The sequence below is a fragment of the Coregonus lavaretus genome (genome assembly GCF_964263955.1).
Source record: "Coregonus lavaretus genome assembly, chromosome: 15".
In the NCBI taxonomy this organism is placed as follows: Eukaryota; Metazoa; Chordata; class Actinopteri; order Salmoniformes; family Salmonidae; genus Coregonus; species Coregonus lavaretus.
This window is the reverse complement of record NC_140002.1, coordinates 29,043,496-29,070,502: the sequence shown is the minus strand read 5'-3', so window position 1 is coordinate 29,070,502 and position 27,007 is coordinate 29,043,496. Positions and strand designations below refer to the sequence as shown.

At 42.7% G+C, this 27,007-nt stretch overlaps 1 protein-coding gene across 6 annotated transcripts in view; it reads right to left on the bottom strand.

Moving 5' to 3' along the window:
• Positions 1-22,764, bottom strand: part of LOC311142505 (nuclear pore complex protein Nup98-Nup96-like) — a 41,729-nt gene extending 18,965 nt beyond the window's left edge. For 3 of the 6 annotated variants that reach the window (XR_014614330.1, XM_084178162.1, XM_084178164.1), the window contains exons 1-22: positions 22,594-22,764; positions 21,224-21,330; positions 20,949-21,047; positions 19,953-20,000; positions 19,204-19,386; positions 18,438-18,580; positions 17,351-17,458; positions 17,005-17,191; positions 16,743-16,918; positions 16,522-16,665; positions 13,182-13,317; positions 6,467-6,559; positions 6,072-6,209; positions 5,190-5,511; positions 4,833-4,952; positions 4,555-4,738; positions 4,197-4,389; positions 3,970-4,108; positions 3,516-3,693; positions 3,265-3,420; positions 1,500-1,730; positions 1,247-1,373 (exon numbers count right to left, since the gene is read on the bottom strand). Coding sequence is in view for 5 of the 6 variants with exons in the window: in XM_084178162.1 (XP_084034288.1) it covers positions 1,247-1,373; positions 1,500-1,730; positions 3,265-3,420; positions 3,516-3,693; positions 3,970-4,108; positions 4,197-4,389; positions 4,555-4,738; positions 4,833-4,952; positions 5,190-5,511; positions 6,072-6,209; positions 6,467-6,559; positions 13,182-13,317; positions 16,522-16,665; positions 16,743-16,918; positions 17,005-17,191; positions 17,351-17,458; positions 18,438-18,580; positions 19,204-19,386; positions 19,953-20,000; positions 20,949-21,047; positions 21,224-21,302 (3,184 nt within the window). In the remaining variant the exon portion in view is untranslated. The remainder of the gene's footprint in view (positions 1-1,246; positions 1,374-1,499; positions 1,731-3,264; positions 3,421-3,515; positions 3,694-3,969; positions 4,109-4,196; positions 4,390-4,554; positions 4,739-4,832; positions 4,953-5,189; positions 5,512-6,071; positions 6,210-6,466; positions 6,560-13,181; positions 13,318-16,521; positions 16,666-16,742; positions 16,919-17,004; positions 17,192-17,350; positions 17,459-18,437; positions 18,581-19,203; positions 19,387-19,952; positions 20,001-20,948; positions 21,048-21,223; positions 21,331-22,593) is intronic. The other 3 variants (XM_084178163.1, XM_084178165.1, XM_084178166.1) reach the window with 3 other exon arrangements.
• Between the last annotated feature and the right edge of the window lie 4,243 nt (positions 22,765-27,007).

The following is a 27,007-nucleotide window of genomic DNA, read 5'->3' as shown; positions in this document are numbered from 1 at the left end:
TTTCACCCAGTTCTCCTCTGAATCATTCAGATGTTCATTGGCAAACTTCAGACGGCCCTGTATATGTGCTTTCTTGAGCAGTCCCCACCTTGCGGGTGCTGCATGATTTCAGTCCTTCACGGCGTAGTGTGTTACCAATTGTTTTCTTGGTGACTATGGTCCCAGCTGCCTTGAGATCATTGACAAGATCCTCCCATGTAGTTCTGGGCTGATTCCTCACCGTTCTCATGATCATTGCAACTCCACGAGGTGAGATCTTGCATGGAGCCCCAGGCCGAGGGAGATTGACAGTTCTTTTGTGTTTCTTCCATTTGTGAATAATCGCACCAACTGTTGTCACCTTCTCACCAAGCTGCTTGGCGATGGTCTTGTAGCCCATTCCAGCCTTGTGTAGGTCTACAATCTTGTCCCTGACATCCTTGAAGAGCTCTTTGGTCTTGGCCATGGTGGAGAGTTTGGAATCTGATTGATTGATTGCTTCTGTTGACAGGTGTCTTTTATACAGGTAACAAACTGAGATTAGGAGCACTCCCTTTAAGAGTGTGCTCCTAATCTCAGCTCGTTACCTGTATAAAAAGACACCTGGGAGCCAGAAATCTTTCTGATTGAGAGGGGGTCAAATACTTATTTCCCTCATTAAAATGCAAATCAATTTATAACATTTTTTACATGCGTTTTTCTGGATTTTTTTGTTGTCATTATGTCTCTCACTGTTCAAATAAACCTACCATTAAAATTATAGACTGATCATGTCTTTGTCAGTGGGCAAATGTACAAAATCAGCAAATACTTTTTTCCCCTCACTGTATACACACACACACATACACATCCTTAAAAAAATAATATATATATATATTCCCCTTTATTACTTTCCAAACCCGCCACCCTTTCCCTACTTAGAGTAAACTAGTGAACAACAATGCTTAGGCCTCTACTTCCAGTTTATACTTAGTTTCTACATTTTATGGACACAGTCAATTTTACAATAATTATATTTTGTTAGTTTTTTCTCCTGAACTTCTTCTACTCTCAACCTCTCCAATCATTTTCATTATGTCCATCCGGTTTGCTTCTATATGCCATATCTTTCTAACTGTGCTCTTTCACAAAAGCTCCCAACCGACAACCTATATACTTATTATGGACACAGTATGCTTACATTATTAGTTATCTTGTTATTATTTGTTGTTGGGTGACTGTTTGTGAGGGTATAAATCAGAGTGTTTGGGCTGTGTGTGACACTTACTGGAGGGCCTGCCCTGCGTGCCAGGCAGGTGGATGTGAGGAGAGGTCACGTCTAGAGAACTTTTCATCCCTCCCTGCTCCTGGAACATATCATCATCATCCTCAGCAAACAGGGATGCCTTCATGATCTGAGAAAAGAGAAACACACATCACAAACACTCTACCTTCATGATGTGAGTGAGGGAAAACACACCACCCACCCACACCATTATCCTTAAACAGGTGGAGTGTGAGGGTGTACAGTAGTATGCTACCTGTAGTGTGTGAGGGTTGATCCCCAGCGAGGAGGCGATCTGACTGGACGCTGAGACAGAGTCGTGTTCCACAGGGGTCACAGTCCCCAGCCGACTTCCCTTCTCCTCCCCCATGACACTCTCCCCTTCCTCACCCCCCAAAATGCTCTCGCCTGGGGCATCCTGGGTAATGTCAGCCATATCACTGTCCACCTCCGACACACGATTCAGCAGCTCCAGCACTGCTGTGGACTGGACACACACAGCAGGGAAAGTGCCGCCAAACACACACAGCAGTGAAACACACCAAGAAGAAACACACACACACACACACACCCCCCAAGAAGAAACACACACACAAAATCAGTTTAGCGTAATCAGATTATGTAAGTAGGTAAAATGTAAAATGTCAGTATCTGTATTCAGAGCAGTTGGTTCCAGGACAGTGAGCTCCACTGGTCAGAGCAGATGGTACAGGTGTGTGGACAAGAAGACCACATATGGTGGACATCACTCTCAATAAACATGCTTTTCTTCTCTACATAAACAAGTCTGACATACCAGAAAAATGTGTTATCTTTAATCAGTTTATTTCATAACATTATCAGATACAAGATATCACAGATGTATATAGGAGCAGGTTTTACATAATAAGAGAAGTCGTAGGGTGACTCAATAATACCCCAAGAGTAGTTGTTGAGTTTCTTAAACCCTCAACCAGACAGAAGACCTAACCCTGAATATATTCTGCAGGACTGGCAGAGTTGCCCAAGAACTGCAGGTTATCGCACATCACTCATCTTTCGTCAATTTTTAAAAGCTTGTTTGAAAAAGATAAACAAAAGCAACTATGAATCAAAAATATATTCTGTGAACAGAAATTGTCATGTTTAACATCTCTGCATAAATACTGGCTTTTTATTAGGTACAACCATGGTAATGTGATGTTTTCTGAAGTTACCATAATCAGTATTAAACCATTTGTACATTGTATTTGACTTTAAACACCTAGCAGATGGGACAAACAGTCTGCAAATAAAACTAAAATGTTACAATACAGATTTCATTTAAGGAATCTCACAAACTCTACTTCAGAGTTAGACGTCACGTCAAACATTTCCTTAATCAGTTTGATTTATTTTGATCTAAAAACCTCATTCAACACTCAGCCCTTAAAACATCTTATTTTCAATCCACTGATTACTTCATGCCATTGCTACGGATCCAGGCTGATGTTAAGCTCAGGATAGTTAAGATTTAGAGCACAGATGAAGGTGCTCATTCTTAATTGGTTGCGAGGGACAGAACGTAACCACTAAGCAGGACTGACAGACTTGCGCAATCCAAGTGATTGGTGCGTTGTGGCACCTCAGGTACCGGTGAACCTGGGAGGATAGGAGAACCCATATCTCCCCACACCACTGATATATAGAACATGTGGGTGTTTCCCATCTGATCATGTGATGTCAGATCGATGTTTAATAGCCTTATTTGGGGGTGCAGAGACCACCAAGACCATCATCCTGGGCTACCAAACTTAAAACCATTTTCATAGAAACCTATTGAATTACAACCCATAATAGGAGTGGGGAAACAGCAGAGATCTAGGCAGAAGGCCTCACACACTGCATGTGGTAGTAATGGTAGTGGAAAGGAAACACTGCTTCTGTTCAGATCATCGTGTATATTTAGGTTGTATATTGACTAAGGCCATCCAGGTGATGTAGAAAACAGCGAGTCTGACTGTCAGTGTGGGTGGGTGGGCGTGCTGTGCTGCGCCGTCTACCTGAGCTTGTGGCGCCTCCTGCTGCTGGAAGGTAGGCAGCTGCTGCAGCCCTGGTGGAAGTGTTGTGGCAGTCTTCAGCTTCTTGGGGTCCACTTTGAGAGGGACGTCCTCATCCTCGTCAGAGTCGTGCAGGCCGTACTTAGAGAAATGGGCCACCTGCAGACACAGGGAGAGGGGAGTTAGACATGGAAGGGAGAAATAGATACACACAGAAGGTGTGTGTGTGTGTGTGTGTGTCTAGGCATGCTTACCTCAAACACCCAGGAGCCGGTCTCGGGGCGGTACTCGAGGAAGCGGGCGCCCTGTTTGCGTGAGGCGTTCTCCAGGCGGCCCTCGTAGTTAATCTCAGACAGACGCTCAGGGCTCTTTATCTGAGTACAAGTGGTCTTATCATTAGGCCACACCCCATCCAGAGTCACCTCTGCTCGCCTAGGAGAGGGGAGGAGTGAGGGAGAAAGAGATAAAAGAACATGGGGAAGTAAAGAGTAGAGGTAAAGGATGAGAGAAAGGAAGAGGAAATAAGGATAATATTAACTTGAGTTATGCCTCAGCTGTGATCACTATCAGAATATGTCAAATCAGTTTATTACATCTGTGATGATGGCATTACAAGGAAACTGATAACAACATTGTCCCCAGTGTGAAAGGGAGAACGTTTCCCTGTCCCGGTGTAGCTGTGTCTCCCTGTCCCATCCTGTCACTGACCTGTTGAGCCCCTCCCCCTCAGCGGGCTTGTTCTTGTCGTCGAGGTAGACTATGACCTCTTTACGTCTGAAGTGAACAATCTCATCCAGGTTCAGCCCCGTCACGTTCACCTCACCATGGAAGAACACTGAGCCGTAACCTGAGAGCCAATCAGAGAGCAGAGCAGTGAGCTACCAACCAATTGTTTTAAAGAGCGGTGCCCACCCGACCAATCAAGAGTCTTTTACCTTTTCTGCCCACGGTAAAGTTCTCCACAACACACACTCCGTTTTCGTCCACCATTTTGGCCAGCTCGTCCATGGCGGGGATTGTGTAGTAGCCCACACGGCCCAGAACGATACCTGCAGGGTGGGGGGGCACCTCTTCCTCTCGCTCCTCCTGTATGGAGTCATCTCCCAGCGATATGTCCTCGCTGCTCACCTGAAATCAGAGGAGGCAGGTTCAGAACAGTCATGTCAAAAATCTCTAAAGTAGTGCACTATCTGAGGAGCGTGACTAAAAAAGATGTGCCCTTTATGAGGAATCAGGTGTCATTTGAGACAACCATATTCACTGTCTGTCTACTCCTTTTCACTATCAGCTCACCTCCAGCCCGTTCCTGCCCCTAGCCCCCACCCTATGGGCGTTGAGCTCTGAGATGGTGTCCTGCAGGCTGGGCTGGGGGATGGGCTTGGCTATGGGATTGGTGTAGAACTTGTTGATCTCCAGGTGGTCCTCGGCTCCTCCCTCCACCACCTCCCTCACATCATCATCCTCGTCCACACTGGCACTGTAGGGGAGAGACGGGAGAGAGACATGGTCAGCAACCAACACCCCATAGATAAATATTTGAAATGTTAACGGAGTGTGTGTGAGTTTCTGACCCGAGTCCGTTGAGGGGGTACTCTGGTGGAGAGGACAGGTCGTCGGAGTCTCTGTTGATTGGGCTGCTGTACAGGCTGCTGCCATTCAGGTTCTTCAGCACCAGCTTCTTGATGCTCTTCCTGGTATATAACACCACAGAAAAACACACAGATCAGATACCATACACCAACATCACGGTCAGCAGACAGACAAAAGCATATAGATGCACCTCATACAAGACGTTACATACAAGAGGTGAAAAGCTATTGAAAACCACAGAAAACCAAGTTGTAGTATCCGCTAACAAAAATTCAGTAAATCAGTGGAAACCGAAACATGTGAACTAGTTAGAAGCAAATTTCCAGACGGACACCTACCTGGGAATGAAGGCTCCGTTGGTGAGAGAAGGCTCGTCGTCATCCAACCCATCAAACAGCTGGGACTTGGAGGAGCCCGATGATGTCAGAGCTTTGGGCCGCACACGTGTCGCAGGCCGCGGTGTCAGCTTGTAGTGAGTTGGCGTGGTCAACGCCTTCTGGGCCGCCGGATTGGTGGGCTTCAGACGCTCCTCCTTCTTCTTGGGGTCAGAGAGGGGGTTTCTGAAGAGGGGGGAGTCTCCGAAGGGGGAGTAGGCCAGAGCATTGATCTGCTGCTGCAGCACTGCCTGCTGGGCCGCCACCGCGTTAGGGTCCATCAGCGCTGAGAAGAGAGAGAAATGAAAGAGGCGTAAGAATTAGGATTATAGATTCATCGAGCCTTCAATGGCTATGGGAAGTTCACACCACATTGTGTAATTTTATCCAGACAGTTTCTTCAGTACACTGAAAGAGTAATACGACTAGGTACTAGAGCAGAGGTATTCAAAGTAGGGCACGCAGGGAAACTGCAGTGGGGAAATTAAGAGTACAGATTATTGTGTGGGACAATATACAAACGTTTTTGAGAAAGATAATTTGAAAAGATAACATTTTATTGAGTAAATGTATTAATTGGTTTCTTTTCATTTTGATAAGAGATTAAAAAAATGCAATGAATTTAAGCTTATTTGTTGATGTAAAAATGTACTGATTTTAAGGTTGTGTCATTAGATTTGGGGTGTGGTGGCGTCGCAATAAATTATTGGGAAGAAAATAGGGTCCCCGCTGAAAACATTTGAATACCACTGTACTAGAGAAAAGGGCGAGGGATGTGTTATCACATTCAGCTTCAGACTGGACAGAGAGAGGTGGTGATAGGTGGTAGACAGAAGTGGTATTTACCGACGGGCTGTTGTGGCGCTCCGAAGCCTAGAGTGTTGGTTCCTGTGCTGAATCCCTGCACTCCAAACCCTCCCATTGTTCCCAGAGTGGAACCCAGCGTCTTGTTATTCCCAAACAGAGACATCGGCCCAGTGCCTACTGTTGACAAACACAGAACACACACTCAGAGAAACACACACAGACTAATGACTGACATCATAAAGATTTAGATAAAACACACCCAAAAAGGCAGGTCTTTGTTTTTGCTATTTTTTTTAAATGATGGATATTTGATGCATTTGTGGTTTATTTATTATCTTCCATACGATACATGAGAAGATGTTAACATTACATTTCACTATCAAATGTATGCCAGGCCTATTGTGCTCTGGAAGTGTCATCCGTTCTGTTCATACCTGCTCCAAAGCCGGCTCCCAGCCCGGACCCTAGTCCTCCTGCTGCCGTCTTGTTCCCAAAGAGGCTTCCGCCAGCAGCGGTGGGTCCAAAACCTTCACACAACACAGAACATGGTCACTGACATAGCCAATACTATCATCTATAAGTAGGGCTAGGCGATATGGCCAAAATATCATATCACAATATTTGTAATATGTTTTTACAGTATAATGGGATCTTATATTTTTTAACAATAAAAGTTCTAAATATGCTTTATGAGTAGTTCATGACCATTGGGTGGCAACATAAATTAGAAGTGATTTTAATGGGTCTTCCTCCATTCTGCTTGTTTTATACACTTCAATTGAACTTCAAAAAAAATGGTGGCATTTTCATCCATTTTTGCATTTTTGTTATCTTTTCCACACTGCCACGCAGAGCAACATGATATGTGCAAAGCATTTAGGCATAGTAAATTGGTGAACTGTTGGAATCATGGAACTCTATAGTTGGAATATAGTGGGCAGCACCTTGAATACATTGTTGTTTGACATGACAACGAATGAATAAGCCAGAGAGGAATTATTGACAGGGTAGGAACCAAAGTGTTGGTCAGTGTTATATTATATTACATTTTCTTACCTCGTGTAACATTTGTATTTATTACGGATCTCCAATAGCGGTTGCCAAGGCAGCAGCTACGCTTACATACAATAAAACAATACCATATTACACACTACTCTACCATAACATATTTACAATACAAAATAACAATATTAAAGTGTGTGTGTAGAGTGCGTGTGTTAGCATGTGATTTCGAATGCAAGCTTCGCCGATTCCTCTCTGATTTAGAAGATACCGTTGCACAAACATGCTCATCAAGGCCTACACCAGTACTGGTACCAGGCTGTATTAGCTGGCTACATTTGCGTGGACAAATGTAGCCAGCTAACTAGCAATTAGTGGCCAACACGATTTATTTGGGCCAGAACTTGCTAAGAAAATACAAACTTGCTTTGACTCTAGTGTTCCATTTGTACATGTTCATTTAAGGGGCGAAACAAAAAAGAAACCAAGCCAAGCATCACAGTTCTTCTCACTCAATTGCATTCTGATCGCTCCCCACAAGCTCCTGTTAGGGCTACAGAAATAAATGCCTATAAAAACGTATCTAACTGACAGGATACAGAAGCTACATTCCTTGCCAAATGGCGTGAGTTTTATCACAAATTCAAAATGGAATGGTTGATTGAAGTAGGGAAATCCTGTATGTGTTCCAACAACTAGCTGCAGTTTTAGAATAATTGCATCCTGTCTTTTTTCCATTTAGGCTACTTTGCGAACTGCTAGTGCCATTTAGAATTGGTTAGCCTAGGCTATAACCCCATAAACATAGATAGGTTCCACACTGAAAATATGCACACAAAATTTAAAATAAATAAATAAACTGCTTGATAGATTCACAAGAGCGGAATGCAGGCCAGAGACAGAGTGCAGAATTCCACCAAAGCAGTGTAAAATATCCAGTCAGAAATTGTTTCTCTCATTCTCTCTGTTGGATGCATAGGCATTAGGCTATAGCATACACCTATTGTTTTTATATAACATATACTCCTTACCTACCGTATCTTGTGTCTAGCGGTAAAACAAAAAATAACTTGCCTATATTCCGTTATTACATTTACATTTTAGTCATTTAGCAGACGCTCTTATCCAGAGCGACTTACAGTTAGTGAATACATATATATATTTATAATTTTTTTTGTATATATATTTTTTTTTTTCAAACTGGTCCCCCGTGGGAATCGAACCCACAACCCTGGCGTTGCAAACGCCATGCTCTATCAACTGAGCTACATCCCTGCCGGCCATTCCCTCCCCTACCCTGGACAACGCTAGGCCAATTGTGCGCCGCCCATGAGTCTCCCGGTCGCAGCCGGCTGCGACAGAGCCTGGATTCGAACCAGGATCTCTAGTGGCACAGCTAGCACTGCGATGCAGTGCCTTAGACCACTGCGCCACTCAGGAGACTATCTCTCCATTTGATAGGCTATGACTCAGCGTTTTATGTATGGCTTTCTCACGATCGGGAGTTCCATCTCAAAGGGTTACTTGCATAGCTTAAAACATAGGGAAGCCAGGGGACTAATAATGAGAGAGAACAAACAATATCAAACATCTAATGACAACCTTAAGAAATAAATTATCCTTGCGGGCTGTGAAAATCCCTCCATGCGTGGTTGAAAACCAAGTGGCCAATAACCTATCCTCCTATCCTTTTAGGCTAGTTAAAGTTATGAACAGTAGCTTATTTAAGTTATAATGCCCTCGAAGCCGGTGTTTGGAGGATATTGGCATGGGTGTTGTTAGGCCAGAGACAAACATATTCAAATAATGATTGACATATCTTCATAAAAAACATTGATTCATTTATTCATACCATTTCATCCTTCCACAAGATATAGTCCCGACACAAATGTAGGGTTGCTAGAGACGCAACCCTGTTGTTCAGTCTTTTTGTTCTATATCTATGGACGCGACCCAGCCGTTCGTTCTAAATGTTCCATTGCCATACTGCCTGGCAACGTTCTTATCCCTTGCTTGCCAGCTAGCTAACTACGGCTAACTTAGTCACGTCAAAAAGTGCAGCCAGAATAACAGCAAAGTAGCTGCATTTGCATAAACTGTTTTCCAGTGACATTTATTATGGATACATCCATAACAATGAGCCAATGAGGTGCGATTTCACCTGGCATAGAAAATGTGCTCACTTGTCAGGACACTGTTGTTCAGAGGAGCTAGCCAACACAGCAGCTAGTAACACAATCACTTCAAACTGAAGCTGGAAAGACTTCAAATTAGCTGCGTTTAGTTTTTTAAAGCTTTTTTCAATTGACATTTTTTGTATATATCCATAAAATTGATGCCAGCTGATTCATGATTATGACTGGGTGAGAAACGCTGCCTGTCTCGTCCCGACACGTTCATTACTATGGGACAGCAGGAAATCGAATTTGAATATTGAAACAACGTTGCAAATGTTGGAGAGACAGACAGCAAGGTTTATACAATTCTCCGCTGTTGAAAACGAAATGTTAGTCTAAAAGAAATGTGAGACAATGTCTAGATGCTTTTTATAGTGGAGATCAAGTTTATAAATTGCCTGGCTGGGCTGATGAGAGAGTGGATTGCGCAGTCAGATGGAACAGAATAAATAGGCATTTTAACGTCATAGATTTAGCGGATGGCAACTTGTGGAATAGACACCGTCTGGAATGCGGTTTTAACCAATCAGCATTCAGGATTAGACCCTCCCATTGTATAATTCTCAAATACTCTAGCCAACGAAAGGTGTTGTCCTAAAGTTGTTGTGACTTTCAAAAATAACAATGAAAGTCTAAGCTATTCTCAATCACAGCTTGATGAGAGATGGAATAAACAATATTTATTTTGAGGCAAATAAAGCAATTATTATTCAATTCTGAAGAACGTATGCACGCACTACTGTAAGTCACTCTGGATAAGAGCGTCTGCTAAATGTCTAAAATGTGTATGTTTAGACTGCGTCTTTCCAGACCATGATGTAGGCCTATAACCGAGCTTACTACGGTAAGACAGCCCGTTCCTCAGACAGTCACTGCTCCATCGTGTGCCTGCCACACAGATAGAAACAGACACGCACCTGTTCTGCTCTTTCACCCGAAAGGAACATAAAATAAAATATTTGGCATTGCCTGCACTTAGCCTCTACCCAGGCTTTCAACAACACATTTCTTCATGATTGCTCCAGTTGAATTTGATTTCGCGCTATAGCCAAACTGTCGTAGTGGGGTTATGAAATATATATTATTACTTTTAAATAATTTTTTGGGGTATATCAATGTTTTATAGGTAGATCGTCACAATAGGACAAAGGTTGACATCGCCCAACCCTAATGCCATTGCACAGCCACAGGCTTCTACAAGCAAGCACCACTCCTGAGGTTACTGCCTTTTTGAAGATTGTGTTCCACGATATAATATAACCAGTTGATATTATGGTTTCAATAAATTAATTTAAAATGGCTTTATTTTATTTTATTGACAATATATAAATGGGGCAATTTAGCCATTAGGATTTGTTATCGGTAATGGTTATGATTAATTAGGCATTGTTGCGCACTGTTGGCATACCAATACAGTGCCTTTAGAAAATATTCACACCCACTGACTTTTTCCACATTTTGTTGTGTTACAGCCTGAATTTAAAACGGATTACATTTAGATTGTTTGTCACTAGCCTACACACAATAGCCCATAACGTCAAAGTGGAATTGTGTTTTACATTTTTTATTACCAATTAATAAAAAATGAAAAGCTGTTATGTCAAGCCTAAATAAGTTAAAGAGTAAATAAATATGCTTAACAAGTCACATAATAAGTTGCATGGACTCACTGTGTGCAATAATAGTAATTAAGAAATGGTTAAACACTACCTCATCTATGTACCCCACACAAACAATTATCTGTAAGGTCCCTCAGTCGATTAGTGAATGTCAAACACAGATTCAACCAAAGACCAGGGAGGTTTTCCAATGCCTCGCAAAGAAGGGAACCCATTGGTACAAATAAAAAAGGCAGACATTGAATATCCCTTTGAGCATGGTGAAGTTATTAATTACACTTTGGATGGTGTATCAATACACCCAGTCACTACAAAGATAAAGGAGTCCTTCCTAACTCAGTTGTCAGAGAGGAAGAAAACCAGCAGGGATTTCACCATGAGGCCAATGGTGAATTTACATTTACATTACATTTTAAACAGTTACAGAGTCTAATGGCTGTGATAGGAGAAAAAACTGAGGATGGATCAACAACATTGTAGTTCCTCCACAATACTAACCTAATTGACAGAGGGAAAAGGAAGCCTGTACAGAATAAAAATATTCCAAAATATGCATTGATGTAACAAGGAACTAAAGCAATACTGCAAAAAAATTTGACAAAGCAATTCACTTTTCATCCTGAATACAAAGTGCTGTTTGGGGCAAATCCAATACAACACATTACTGAGTACCACTCTCCATATTTTCAAGCATAATGGTGGCTGCATCATGTTATGGGTATGCTTGTAATCGTTAAGGACTGGGAAGTTTTTCAGCATAAAAAATAAACAGAATGGAGCTAAGCACAGGCAAAATCTGAGAGGAAAACATGGTTCCGTATGCTTTCCACCACACTGGGAGATGAATTAACCTTTAAACAGGACAATAACCTACAACACAAGGCCAAATCTACACTTGAGTTGCTTACCAAGAAGACAGTGAATGTTCCTGAGTGGCCGAGTTACTGTTTTGACATAAATCTACGGCAAGACCTGAAAATAGTTGTCTAGCAATGATCAACAACCAATTTGACAGAGCCTGAAGAATTTTGAAAAGAATAATGGGCAAATGTTGCACAATCCAGGTGTGGAAAGCTCTAAGAGACTTACCCAGAAAGACTAAACTATAATTGCTGCCAAAGGTGCTTCTACAAATTGTTGACTCAGGGGTGTAAATACTTATGTAAATTAGATGTGTATTTCATTTTCAAAAGATTTGAAAATAAATGTCTAAAAACATGTTCTCACTTTGTCATTATGTGTGTGTGTAGATGGGTGAGATAAAAATATTTTTAATCCATTTTGAATTCAGGCTGTAACAACAAATTGTGGAATAAGTCAAGGGGTATGAATACTTTCTGAAGTAACTGTAAATGTGCACATTGTTTTCCAGTGCAGGATTTGTGCTCTAGAATCTTTTAATTTTTTTGGTAGAGTAATCGTAAAAAAATGATGAGAGTACTCGAACAGTTGAAACATTTCAAATCCCCATCCCTACAAACTAAGTGGAATTATAGAACGCTTTTAGAAAGCAGCATCTTTGTCACCAACATCTTTCTGCATCCACAGTGCTGTAAAAAGTATTTGCCCCCTTTCTAATTTTCTCTACGTATGCATATCTTTGTTACTGAATGTTATCAGATCTTCAACCAAAACCTAATATCAGATAAAGGGAACCTGAGTGAACAAATAACAATTACATACTTATTTCATAAACAAAGTTATGCAACACTCAATTATCTTGTATGAAAAAGTAATTGCCCCCTTACTCAATAACTGGTTGTGCCACCATTAGCTGCAATGGCTGCAACCAAATGCTTCCTGTAGTTGTTGATCAGTCTCTCACAATTTTTTTAATAGTTATTTGTAAACTCAGGTTCCCTTTATCCAATATTAGGTTTTGGTTGAAGATCTGATAACGTTCAGTATAAAAATAAATATGCAAAAAATAAAGAAAATCAGAAAGTGGTGAAAACTTTTTCACGGCACTGTATCTGACCATGCAGACTGCAGAGTGAATGGCAAGAAAGTGCTCGTGACTCCGTGGTCGAGCAACTGCTCACTCCTTGATTAACAGGGGGCAGGGCTTGGTGTGGGAAACGGCATGCAGCAAGAGGAGAGGGAGAAAGACGACAAGTAGCAACCGGAGTAAACTATAAAAACAGACATTACACGTGCCGGAGTTGCGGATCACATTTCACAAACCAAACATTGAAATACCGTTATAGAAGGTAAAAACCCAAACCGATCCATGCAACAATATTGGTATATAGTCTAATACGGTATACCGCCCAGCCCTACAGACGGTTTATTAGCATGTACTAGCATTTATCACACAGGTGCATTCAAATAAGGGCAGATTATCAACTCACCAAAGTTGGATGTGTTGGTAGCTGTTCCGAGAGTGAGGGCGGGTTTGTTGCCGAAGAGGCCAGTACCCGTGCCAAACGACGGGGCACTGGTGGTGGTGGCACCAAACCCTGCCGTCTTATTACCAAACAAGCTCTGCTAGGGACAAGAGTACAGACAGACAGAGACCGAATTACTATACAACCATCACACTGTCCCAAACACGAGCACATCTACTGCTGCTAAGCTTCCCAGTAAAGCAATAAAAACAAGTAAGCATCCCAGAAGAAAAGTGCTCAAAATAGCCCACTTTAACATATGTAGCTAAAGAAACAAGGTTCACGAAATCAATAATTTGCTAGTAACAGATTACATTCATATTCTGACTATCTCCGAAACTCACTTAGATAATACTTTTGATGATACAGTGGTAGCAATACGAGGTTATAACATTTACAGAAAATATAGAAATACTAATGGTGCAGGTGTTGCTGTTTATATTCAGAACCACATTCCTGTGAAGATTAGAGAGGATCTGTTGAAGTAATATGGCTACAGGTTCATCTGCCTCACCTGAAGACCATTCTGGTGGGAAGCTGCTATAGACCACCAAGTGCTAACAGTCAGTATCTGGATAACATGTGTGAAATGCTTGATAATGTATGTGATATCAAGAGGTATACTTTCTGGGTGATTTAAATATTGACTGGCTTTCATCAGGCTGCCCACTCAAGAGAAAGCTTCAAACTGTAACCAGTGCCTGCAACCTGGTTCAGGTTATCAGTCAACCTACCAAGGTAGTTACAAACAGTACAGAAATTAAATCATCAACATGTATTGATCATATCTTTACTAATGCTGCAGAGATTTGTTTGAAAGCAGTATCCAAATCCATTGGATGTAGTGATAACAATATAGTAGGCATATCTAGGAAAACCAAAGTTCCAAAGGTTGGGCCTTATATAGTGTATAGGAGGTCATACAATACGTTTTGTAGTGATTCCTATGTTGTTGATGTAAAGAATATATGTTGGTCCGTGGTGTGTAATGAGAAGCAAACAGACACTGCACTTGACACATTTATGAAATGTCTTATTCCAGTTACTAATAAGCATGCACCTATTAAGAAAATGACTGTAAAAACAGTTGAATCCCTGTGTTGATGAGGAATTGAAAAATGGTATGGTTGAGAGGGCAAAAGGAATGGCAAATAAGTCCGGCTGCACAACCGATTGGCAAACAAATTGCAAATTGAGAAATCATGTGACTAAACTGAATAAAAAGAAGAAACTACACTATGAGACAAAGATAAATGACATAAAGAATGATAGTAAAAAGCTTTGGAGCACGTTAAATGAAATTTTGGGAAAAAAGGCAAACTCAGTTCCATCATTCATTGAATCAGATGGCTCATTCATCACAAAACCAACTGATATTGCCAACTACTTTAATGATTTTTTCATTGGCAAGATTAGCAAATTTAGGCATGCCATGCCAGACAATTGCTGACAGTACACATCCAAGTATATCTGACCAAATTATGAAAGACAAACGTTGTAATTTTGAATTCCGTAAAGTGAGTGTGGAAGAGGTGAAAAAATTATTGTTGTCTATCAACAATGACAAGCCACCGGGGTCTGACAACTTGGATGGAACATTACTGAGGATAATAGCGGACGAAATTGCCACTCCTATTTGCCCTATTTTCAATGTAAGCCTACTAGAATGTGTGTGCCCCAAGGCTTGGAGGGAAGCAAAAGTCATTCCGCTACCTAAGAATAGTAAAGCCCCCTTTACTGCCTAAAATAGCCGACCAATTAGCCTGTTACCAACCCTTAGTAAACTATTGGAAAAAATTGTGTTTGACCAGATACAATGCTATTTTACGTAAACAAATTGACAACAAACTTTCAGCATGCTTATAGAGAAGGACATTCAACCAGCACATCACTTACACAAATGACTGATGATTGGCTGAGAGAAATTGATGATAAAAAGATTGTGGGGGCTGTTTTGTTAGACTTCAGTGCGGCTTTTGACATTATCGATCATAGTCTGCTGTTGGAAAAACCTGTGTTATGGCTTTACTCCACCTGCTATATTGTGGATACAGAGTTACCGGTCTAACAGAACACAGAGGGTGTTCTTTAATGGAAGCCTCTCCAACATAATCCAGGTAGAATCAAGAATTCCCCAGGGCAGCTGTTTAGGCCCTTTACTTTTTTCAATCTTTACTAATGACATGCCACTGGCTTTGAGTAAAGCCAGAGTGTCTATGTATGCGGATGACTCAACACCATACATCTCAGCTACTACAGCGACTGAAATGACTGCAACACTTAAAGAGTTGCAGTTAGTTTCAGAGTGGGTGGCAAGGAATAAGTTAGTCCTAAATATTTCTAAAACTAAAAGCATTGTATTTGGAACAAATCATTCAATAAACTCAAAATCTCAACTGAATCTTGTAATAAATACATGTGGAGAATGAGCAAGTTGAGGTGACTAAAACGGTTGGAGTAACCCTGGATTGTAAACTGTCATGGTCAAAACATATTTATACAACAGTAGCTAAGATGGGGAGAAGTCTGTGCATAATAAAGCGCTGCTCTACCTTTTTATCAACAAGGCAGGTCCTACAGGCTCTAGTTGTATTGCACCTGGACTACTGTTCAGTCGTGTGGTCAGGTGCCACAAATTGCAATTGGCTCAAATAAGGGCAGCAAGGCTGGCCCTTGGATGTACACAGAGAGCAAACATTAATAATGTGCATGTCAATCTCTCCTGGCTCAAAGCGGAGGAGAGATTGACTTCATCACTGCTTGTGTTTGTGAGAGGTGTTGACATGTTGAAAGCACCGAGCTGTCTGTTTGAACGACTGGCACACAGCTCAGACACCCACAAGACATGCCACCAGAGGTCTCTTCACAGTCCCCAAGTCCAGAACAGACTATGGGAGGCGCACAATACTACATAGAGCCATGACTACATGGAACTCTATTCCACATCAGGTAACTGATTAAAATACACCTTATGGAACAGCGGGGACTGTGAAGCAACACAAACATAGGCACAGACACATGCATACACACACACGATAACATACGCTCTATACACACACGTACACATGGATTTTGTGTTGTAGATATGTGGTAGTGGAGTAGGGGCCTGAGGGCACACACTTAGTGTGCTGTGAAATCTGTTATGAATGTATTGTTATGTTTTTATTTTATTTTTATGTATAACTGCTTTAATTTTGCTCGACCCGAGGAAGAGTAGCTGCTGCCTTGGCAGCAGCTAATGGAGATCCATAATAAATACAAATACAAACTGTGCAAAGGCGTGAGCAGTTGAGTCCATTAATACCTGTGTGCCGACGTTGCCGAAAGTAGTGTTGGTTTGTCCGAAGAGCCCGGTGCCCGTCCCAAAGCCCGTAGCTGGTGTGGTCTGAGCGGTGTTTCCAAACAACCCCCCTGCCTGGGACGCTGCCGTGGCCCCAAACAGACCCCCCTGGGATGGAAAGAAAGTTACTCTACTGGAATGGTACTATGTTAGGCTTGTATTAACATGTGCGTGTGGGCTCTCACCATGGTGCTGGTTTGTTGGGGCTGGCCCATGGTGCTGGTGTTGCCGAAGGAGAAGCCTGTGTTGGGGGTTGTTGTGGCCTGGCCGAAGGGCTTGAACAGGCTGGCTGCCTGCTGGGCCTGCTGGGGCTGCTGCTGCCCAAACAGACTGCCTGTGGCTGTACCAAACCCACCCGTACCTGGGGACAGAGGGAGTTACAACATTCCGATATAATACGTATTTATATTTTCTTTAGGGCTCTGTCTATGGGCCTGTGTGACTTACTAGTTCCGAAGGAGGTTTTGGCCTGGCCGAAGGAGAAGCCTGTGTTGGTGGCTGAGGAGCCGAACAGCCCTGTAGCCCCTGTACTGGGGGTGGCTGCGGCTGCAGTCCCAAAGAGACCCCCTGTTGGTGCAGCCATAGGGTTAGTGGGTCCCTTCCTCCCTGCCTGGTAGTCCTCAAACCTCAGCTCCTACACAGAGACAACACCACACAGGAGAGAGGGGGTGAGAGAGGGCTGGCTGTATCTCAATACTCTAAAGTGGATCCCTCTCCTCATCTCTTTCCCTTCCATTTTCACTGATCTGAAAGATAGTGACCAGGTGAAAGTAAATGCCTAATGATGACCCACCTCCAGTGATTTGTTCTCATACTCCTTCATGGCCGTGATGCACTGGTGCTTGGTGTTGATGCTCGCGGTCACACCCCCTTTCACCATGGTGTCACTTCCTGTTGGAGGCTGGAGAACAGAAGAGGACATTCAATGGGATACAAACTCCTCTACTGTATTAGAGCAGGATGAACTGATTACTCGTACACATAGCAGAGAAAGCTGACCTCTGAATTAGGATTACAGTAAAGAGTTGCATAGACATACAACATTAAGTACATTCCTGATAAAATAATATTTGGTATACGACACATGGCAAAGAGTCCTAGTACAGCAGTTTGGCCCAGGTGTAGTGGGCTAGCCTAGGTCACAGGGATGAAAACTAGTGAGGGTCCAAAAAGGTGAGAATAAATAAATGTGCACAGAAACGTCAAAAATCTGTAAACTGCAATTAATTTGGCCTATTTTCAGAATGAGGTTGTCATAATACCAACATTTTACTAACGATGTAATACCAGGCCAAGTATCACGATACCGAGTGGTAGTGGGTGTGGCCAACGGAGCGGTCTCCGACAGCACATTTTAGAGGCCCTCCTCTTGGCCGCAGAGACTGTTGCTGTTTTAAAGCTAATTTCATGCAATGCTACACATTTTGCCATGGCTTATGACGTATTCTTATGCTAGCTGAGTGACTCACAACAAAATGACATTTTTTGAATTTTTTATTCTCCCTGACTGTCCGTATTTATTTTGGTGATTGTTAGTTCTCAAAGATGATCTTATTAAATATATATATAACAAAGAAAATGTTTTACCATCATATTTTTTGGAGTGGCGGCAACTATAAATTAATATAGGGGAAACACTGTACTTTTTACTGTATAATAGAAAAGGCTACGCATAGGCCTAGGATGCATATGCATCCTACCTTTGAAGCATCTCTGAGTACTATCCCTTCTCCTTTTTTCCTGTGCCATCCAAATGTGTGATAGTCAAGGGTGTTAGCTTGCCAGGTAACATGACTAAACAAGGCTGTTTGTTATCAAACCAAAAACTCGCAGCCCACGAGTCAGACCCCCCCCATACACCAAACTCAGGCCAAACTCACGTTGAACTTAACGGTGGTGCCTGGCTGGGCAGCCTGCTGGGTAAACCCTGATGCTCCGAACAAGGAGGTAGACGCCCCTCCAAAGGGGTTGGAGTTGGTCGTCCCAAACAGCCCCCCACTGCTGGCCGTGCTCGTGCCGAACGCTGAAAATAAAATGAAAAAAAATATGATCTAGACAGATATCTATGATGATGTAGATGTGACCAGACCAAGAAAACACATGCCCCTCCTCATGAGTGATCTAAAACCCTTCTGAAATGTTATAATTAATTTAATTTCTATATCGATTTTCATAATCTCAATGCGCTTCAAAAGCAAAACACAAACAAGCAATACATCATCATGAGTAGCTTAGCTATAAAAATACCAAAAATATATATATTAAAAGAAAATAAATGAACGGTATTCCACATCATGATCTCATTATACACCAGCATAGAATCACAATTACTAGAACGGACCTTAGCCCTCTATTTACTACTATTTTGTAGGCTAAATAGAAGGCTCTGGAGTGGCCATAGGAGTGCCAGTACAAAATAATCAAAATCCAAAACAGGTTCTATTTGCCATTATTGCATACATGTAACTCTGAGAAAGGCACAGAACTCTAAGCTTACACTCCATATAGAACACCTAATATGACCATTGTCCCACCGGCCACAGATAATTTATTTGAATGGGAATGCCTGTTGTTACTACTGATTCTAATTCTATGGTAAACCAGTTTAAAAGACATCAACGCTAGAGAGTAAAAAGAGACACTGACTGCCAAAGGAGGCTGGTTTGGCGGCTCCGAAGGCATTGCTCTGCTGGGAGAAGAGTCCTCCGCCGCCCGTGTTGGTGCTGCCGAACAGGCTGGTGGACGTGCCGCTGGACGCGCCAAAGCCAAAGCCGCTACTGGTGGATGACGTCACGGGCTGGCTGAATGTACTGGAACCAAATAGGCCACCTGGGGAGGGACACGCACCACATCAAACCAGCTCACACACAGGTCTCTATGGCTTATTGTAGGAGTGCTCAACTTAAAGTATTGTAGGACCCGAGCCAATCGTTTGGTTTCATGTTCACCGAGGATCCTCTAGAACTGTAGTTGTGCATCTGTGATCTAAGCCAGTACATACATTTAGGTCCAGCTGAACTAGTTTATAGGAGCCCTGATCATTTCATTCATCACAAGGAGAGGTCGTCACAAAACATGCAGCCCTTCATTCCTCTCTCCACACCTCCTTTTTCTTCCTCTCAATCAGCACAAATACACCACTCACTCTCTCACATATAAGACACAACAGGGCCATAAACAGTGCCACCTGTCTACATGATCACACTCCCTTTAAGAGCAGAATACAGACTGTGGCTTTGCTCCAAACCAAATACTACATATTGTATATACTTTGTATGCACGGAAGCCCCTTTTCAAGAGTATAACAGCAACTGTGGGTGCGCTGCCTTTTCGTGTGTGCACAGCCGCCTGTTTAAGAGCGGGTTGTGTGTGCGCGCGCGGCAGCCAATGCTTACCTCCTCTACCTGCACCAGTGTGGATTTGCTGAGGATTGGCTGTCACCACTTTTGAGAGAGTAAAGCATTACAGGGTGGGGTTAGACACATATATTTAACCACCGCATGTCAGTAGCAGCATCACGGCGGCCACAGATAACACTCACCATTGTATATTGAATAATGGTAAAATGTATAGAGCACAGTCAGCTCTCGGGCTACTGCGAGTGGCAGTGTGATCATGCAGGTTCACTGTTCAGGTAGACGTGACAGAACAAAAGCTAGTCTTAAACATGCCCAACATCATACTTTATCAGTCCTATCATATCGACACATGTAAAACCTCCTGAAACTATTTTGTTAATACACCAGTGGGAAATGTAACAATGGAGTCTGTAACTTTGCTGTGGTTATGCAGGTTATACAATTAAGCAATAAGGCACTATGGGGTGTGGTATATGGCCAATATACCACGGCTAAGGGCTGTTCTTAGGCACGACGCCCTTAGCCGTGGTATATTGGCCATATATCACAAACCCCCTAAGGTGCCTTATTGCTATTATAAACTGGTTACAAACGTAATTAGAAATGTTTTGTCATACCTGTGGTATACAATCTCATACCACAGCTTTCAGCCAATCAGCATTCAGGGCTTGAACCACAACATTTAAAAAAATACCTTATACCACAGACACCTTTCTTCTGTGGCTTTTCATTCAAATGAAGAACATGATCATCCTAAACCCTCAGATGTCAGCAACGTTAACCCCTAAACCACTGCAATGGAGAACACTGGCCTGCTCCTAAACCCAGAATGTAGTGGCAGAAACCACACTGCTATTGGGCCTCAGCTGAGATTGTAATGAAACAAAGTCTAAAGGAAAGCAGTAAAGGAAAGCAGCTATGGACCCTGTACTACAGGATGTCAAGCAGAAGCAAATCTGAAATATTCACCAGGACTAGGTGGGCACTGAGTGAGTAACGTGTTAAAGTCAGGATCAAGGAGATGTGGCAAACCTGGTTTATTCTGCGTTGCCCCAAAGAGTCCTCCAGTGTTGTTGGTCGCCCCAAACGCTGAGGCTCCGAAGCCACCTGTTGCCGCCCCAAAGCTTGTGTCTGCAAACACAGGGTCAACACCACCCCTCTTATAATCCACAACAAGTTAACTTGACTTGAGCGTGAATGCCGAGGCGAAGACATTGATGAGACAAGCTTGAAACCATAGGGGTACTCAACTTGTCAGGACATACATTAAAGCTAACTGTACACTTGCACCCACTGTTGTTACTTACTTTGTTGCCCAAATGTGGATGAAGTCCCAAATCCTCCAGTCCCTCCCCCAAAGGGAGCCCCAAACGACTTGTTGAACATATTCTCCTGCTAGCAGGACTGCATATGTCTGCTCAGTATGACAGACAGAAAAACATCAGTTGACATCCCCAGAATTGACAAACAAATGACAGTTAGAGCAATTACAGTAATCATATACATGTTTTAAGTTACCAAGATCTAGCTCGATATAGCTTGCCTTCTATGTATGATTTTTGGGTGTGTAAAAAAAATTGTATTTAGGTATTCTCGTAGCCATGCAAGCAGTAGATGGCTCTGGCAGAATGCAATAACTTGTTTACTTCAGGGTGTAAATGACGTTTAGCTTCCAAAAGAGGCTAGTTAAGGACTTCAGGTTACGAGACAGCTGATCGGGCTCAGCAACTGGTGTTTAACCTGTCTTCTATGGCAGTTACGACACGTTCGCCAACAACAACAAAAACAACTGATTCACTTTAGCTAGTTGCTATTTTGAACTGAGAGAAGCGGTGTTGTTAATTCGTTCTGGTGTGAGATTTACAGAATAATTCCTGTCATGAAAACGTAACTAACTAACGTTCGTCAGCTACTAGTAGCTAGCTAGTTAACTAACCACCGTCCGCACATGTTAAATGCATACCATCTGTCAGTCTCCCTTGTATATATTTCAGAGGCAAGATCAAGAGTCCATTTAGAAAGCTTTATAACAATTTAGGTAACTAACATTAGATATCTGTAACATAGCGTCTATCAGTCGGTTTGCTAGCTAACGATTAGATTTCAAGCCAGTTAGGCGCCATTAGAATGTTATTACGCTGTGGCCTTCCTGGCATTCGTCGTTAGGCAACGTTAGCTATATAAACTACCTAGCTGGCGCACTAGCAACAGCCTGATATTATTAGTAACAATCGACGTTAGCCAGTTAGCTAAATAACCCAACTCCAATTGTCAAAAAATTGCATGAAAGGAAATTATTAGTCACACTAACACACCGTCGCACAAGACCAAACCAGATATGACCAGTTTAGCCTGATAACATTAGTTGTACAAATCCGAAATGTCGCTGGTGAGTCAGAACCACAACACTGCTAACGCGTAACGTTGGCTAGTTAACTTAACCAACTCTGCCATGAATGATATCCAACCAAATTCAATATGAAGACGTTCATGTGATTGTGTTGAAACGGTGATTATAAATAGATAGACATTTAACGTTAAACCGGCCAGAGTTACAAGCTAGCTAACGCATAATGCTATCTAAGATAGCTAGCTAACGTTAGCTAATTGTGATGTTGTGCTAACGCTTTAGCTAACTTGGTTGAAAAAGGGATGTAAGGACAACGTTATAACTCACCGTAAATAAGATTATGGTCGATGCAATAGCTACGTGTCTTGTGATCCAGTCACAGTATGGGTGAAAATAAGGTCGAAGTCTCTAAACTGGAATAGCTAGATAGCTAACAAGGTATGTTAGTTTCCGTAACTAATCTCGTCGCACAACGAGAGAAACTGCTGTAATGAGGCCAAAATGCGTCACGTTTTGAAAATGTAGATGAGCTTCAACATCTTCTACTTCGATTAGATTAACGGCGGTTGGCATCCAATATGTTGTATTACCGCCACCTATTAGACTGGAGTACAACTCCCTTATATTTGCATGAAAAATAAAATAAAGAAATACATTTACATTTACATTTTCGTCATTTAGCAGACGCTCTTCTCCGGAGCGACTTACAAATTGGTGCATTCACCTTATGGGACACCAGTGGGACAACCACTTTATTAATTTTTTTGGGGGGGGGGTGGATTACTTTATCCTATCCCAGGTATTCCTTAAAGAGGTGGGGTTTCAAGTGTCTCTGGAAGGTGGTGAGTGACTCCGCTGTCCTGGCGTCGTGAGGGAGCTTGTTCCACCATTGGGGTGCCAGAGCAGCGAACAGTTTTGACTGGGCTGAGCGGGAACTGTGCTTCCACAGAGGTAGGGGGGCCAGCAGGCCAGAGGTGGATGAACGCAATGCCCTCGTTTGGGTGTAGGGACTGATCAGCGCCTGAAGGTACGGAGGTGCCGCTCCCCTCACAGCTCCGTAGGCAAGCACCATGGTCTTGTAGCAGATGCGAGCTTCAACTGGAAGCCAGTGGAGTGTGCGGAGGAGCGGGGTGACGTGAGAGAACTTGGGAAGGTTGACAGGCTGCAGCGTTCTGGATGAGTTGTAGGGGTTTAATGGCACAGGCAGGGAGCCCAGCCAACAGCGAGTTGCAGTAATCCAGACGGGAGATGACAAGATGAAAACTCTCCTGGTAAATAGTGTGGTCTATAGCTTATCATGGGGTACTCAACCTCAGACGAGCAAAACCTTGAGACTTCGTTAATATACAGTGGGGAGAACAAGTATTTGATACACTGCCGATTTTGCAGGTTTTCCTACTTACAAAGCATGTAGAGGTCTGTAATTGTTATCATAGGTATACTTCAACTGTGAGAGACGGAATCTAAAACAAAAATCCAGAAAATCAAATTGTATGATTTTTAAGTAATGAATTTGCATTTTATTGCATGACATAAGTATTTGATCACCTACCAACCAGTAAGAATTCCGTCTCTCACAGACCTGTTAGTTTTTCTTTAGGAAGCCCTCCTGTTCTCCACTCATTACCTGTATTAACTGCACCTGTTTGAACTCGTTACCTGTATAAAAGACACCTGTCCACACACTCAATCAAACAGACTCCAACCTCTCCACAATGGCCAAGACCAGAGAGCTGTGTAAGGACATCAGGGATAAAATTGTAGACCTGCACAAGGCTGGGATGGGCTACAGGACAATAGGCAAGCAGCTTGGTGAGAAGGCAACAACTGTTGGCGCAATTATTAGAAAATGGAAGAAGTTCAAGATGACGGTCAATCATCCTCGGTCTGGGGCTCCATGCAAGATCTCACCTCGTGGAGCATCAATGATCATGAGGAAGGTGAGGGATCAGCCCAGAACTACACGGCAGGACCTGGTCAATGACCTGAAGAGAGCTGGGACCACAGTCTCAAAGAAACCATTAGTAACACACTACGCCGTCATGGATTAAAATCCTGCAGCGCACGCAAGGTCCCCCTGCTCAAGCCAGCGCATGTCCAGGCCCGTCTGAAGTTTGCCAATGACCATCTGGATGATCCAGAGGAGGAATGGGAGAAGGTCATGTGGTCTGATGAGACAGAAATTGAGCTTTTTGGTCTAAACTCCACTCGCCATGTTTGGAGGAAGAAGAAGGATGAGTACAACCCCAAGAACACCATCCCAACCGTGAAGCATGGAGGTGGAAACATCATTCTTTGGGGATGCTTTTCTGCAAAGGGGACAGGACGACTGCACCGTATTGAGGGGAGGATGGATGGGGCCATGTATCGCGAGATCTTGGCCACAACCTCCTTCCCTCAGTAAGAGCATTGAAGATGGGTCGTGGCTGACAACGACCCGAAACACACAGCCAGGGCAACTAAGGAGTGGCTCCGTAAGAAGCATCTCAAGGTCCTGGAGTGGCCTAGCCAGTCTCCAGACCTGATCCAAATAGAAAATCTTTGGAGGTAGCTGAAAGTCCGTATTGCCCAGCGACAGCCCCGAAACCTGAAGGATCTGGAGAAGGTCTGTATGGAGGAGTGGGCCAAAATCCCTGCTGCAGTGTGTGCAAACCTGGTCAAGACCTACAGGAAACATATGATCTCTGTAATTACAAACAAAGGTTTCTGTACCAAATATTAAGTTCTGCTTTTCTGATGTATCAAATACTTATCTCATGCAATAAAATGCAAATGAATTACTTAAAAATCATACAATATGATTTTCTGGATTTTTGTTTTAGATTCTGTCTCTCACAGTTGAAGTGTACCTATGATAGAAATTACAGACCTCTACATGCTTTGTAAGTAGGAAAACCTGCAAAATCGGCAGTGTATAAAATACTTGTTCTCCCCACTGTAGCTGTTATTGACAAATAGACACAGACCACCACCCCTCGTCTTAACGGAGGTAGCTGCTCTGTCTTGCCGATGCACGGAAAACCCAGCCAACTGTATATTATCCATGCCGTCGTTAAGCCACGACTCGGTGAAACATAAGATATTACAGTTTTTAACGTCCCGTTGGTAGAATAGTCTCGAACAGAGCTCATCCAGTTTATTCTCCAATTATTGCACATTGGCCAGTAGGATGGATGGTAGAGGCGGGTTACCCACTTGCCAACCAATTCTCACAAGGCACCCGAATCTGCGGCCCCTGTATTGGTGTCTCCTCTTCATGCAAATGACGGGGATTTGAGCCTGGTCCAGGAGCAGCGTAAATCCTTCGCGTCTGACTCATTAAATAAAAAAATCTTTGTCCAGTACAAGGTGAGTAATCGCTGTTCTGATATCCAGAAGCTCTTTTCGGTCATAAGAGATGGTGGCAGAAACATTATGTACAGAAGCAGTTACAAACAATGCGAAAATCTGGACAGAAAATGCATTGTTTATGATAACACAAACCCACCTTGGACCATGTGACAAGTGGTCCCTCAACACCCAATCATCATGCCTCATTGTTTGTTCTTGTTTCCCAATCAACAGCTACTTCTCTGATGAGTGGGTCTTGGAGGTTTACAAGTGCACAGCAAGTCTATACCAGCACATAATTATAACAACGCAGATAAGGTGGGATGAATCTCAGGATTTTAAAATCTTTTAATTGAGCATTTTCCCTCACAACATGGATCCTGTTTCTGGATGTGTCTGGATCTTCCTCTTCTGCCATGGTGGATAAGTCTGGATCCTCCTCTTCTGTCATGGTGGAGGAGCTACCTTTTCTGGTAAATATAGGGCTGCAGACCTGAGTGTTGTCACTGGGTTTCCAGTCCGTCCGTCTGAAAGACAAAAACAATGTTACTTTTACTAGCTATCTAGGTTGATTACTAAAATGGTAACATCTATAATTAAATACCATAACCCACAGACTTGACTATAGTAACGGTAAAATAGACTGGGCTTTGGTCTATCTGCACATCTAAAATCCTACTATGTGGATGGGACATTTCTGCTGGGATGGAGGAATTATCTGGAATACTCAACTAGATGATCAGGACAGTCTAGGGTACTATTTGTAAGTAATGCGATGAGCTATAGGACTGTACTTCTGATTCTAATTCTCATGAGGAAAGTTAAAACCCTCAGCCGTTAGGTCACTGATGAGGACCAACAGTGATAGGGGGATCATCTGAAAGGGACTGACATGCATGGATGTAACGTAAAGATTTTGGGCACTGGCCAGCAGACCACGGTTTCTACATTCAGGTCCTAAATCTGTGGCAAGTGATGTTTATAAAGGCAAAATTTCACTGCTGTGTAAGGCTAGTTTGGCACGTTTTCTACTAGCCATTTCACTGCTGTCTCAGGCTAGTTTGGCACATTGTCTACTAGCCCAGTCTGAAAAGTACTAGTGTTAGAAATTGCGTAATTCAAATCTGGTATTGGAATAAGAATCAAGAGATCTTCAATCCAAGCTTAATTTATTATATGCAAAATGTATGTATGATAAGTATGAAGGTTCGTATATACGGGTCCACTGAAATACCTCGCAGGGCACTCAGAGAACTAAAACATTGTTTACAGGTTATTTCTCAAATACTCTGACAGATAGTTCCCACCTCTTCTGTTGGCCAATCAGAGTAAAGGACTGAGTGTGGTTTAGACTATACTCAGCCAATCCGTTGGCGCAGGGGTTGGTCCCAACTCCTCGGCGCTTCATTTG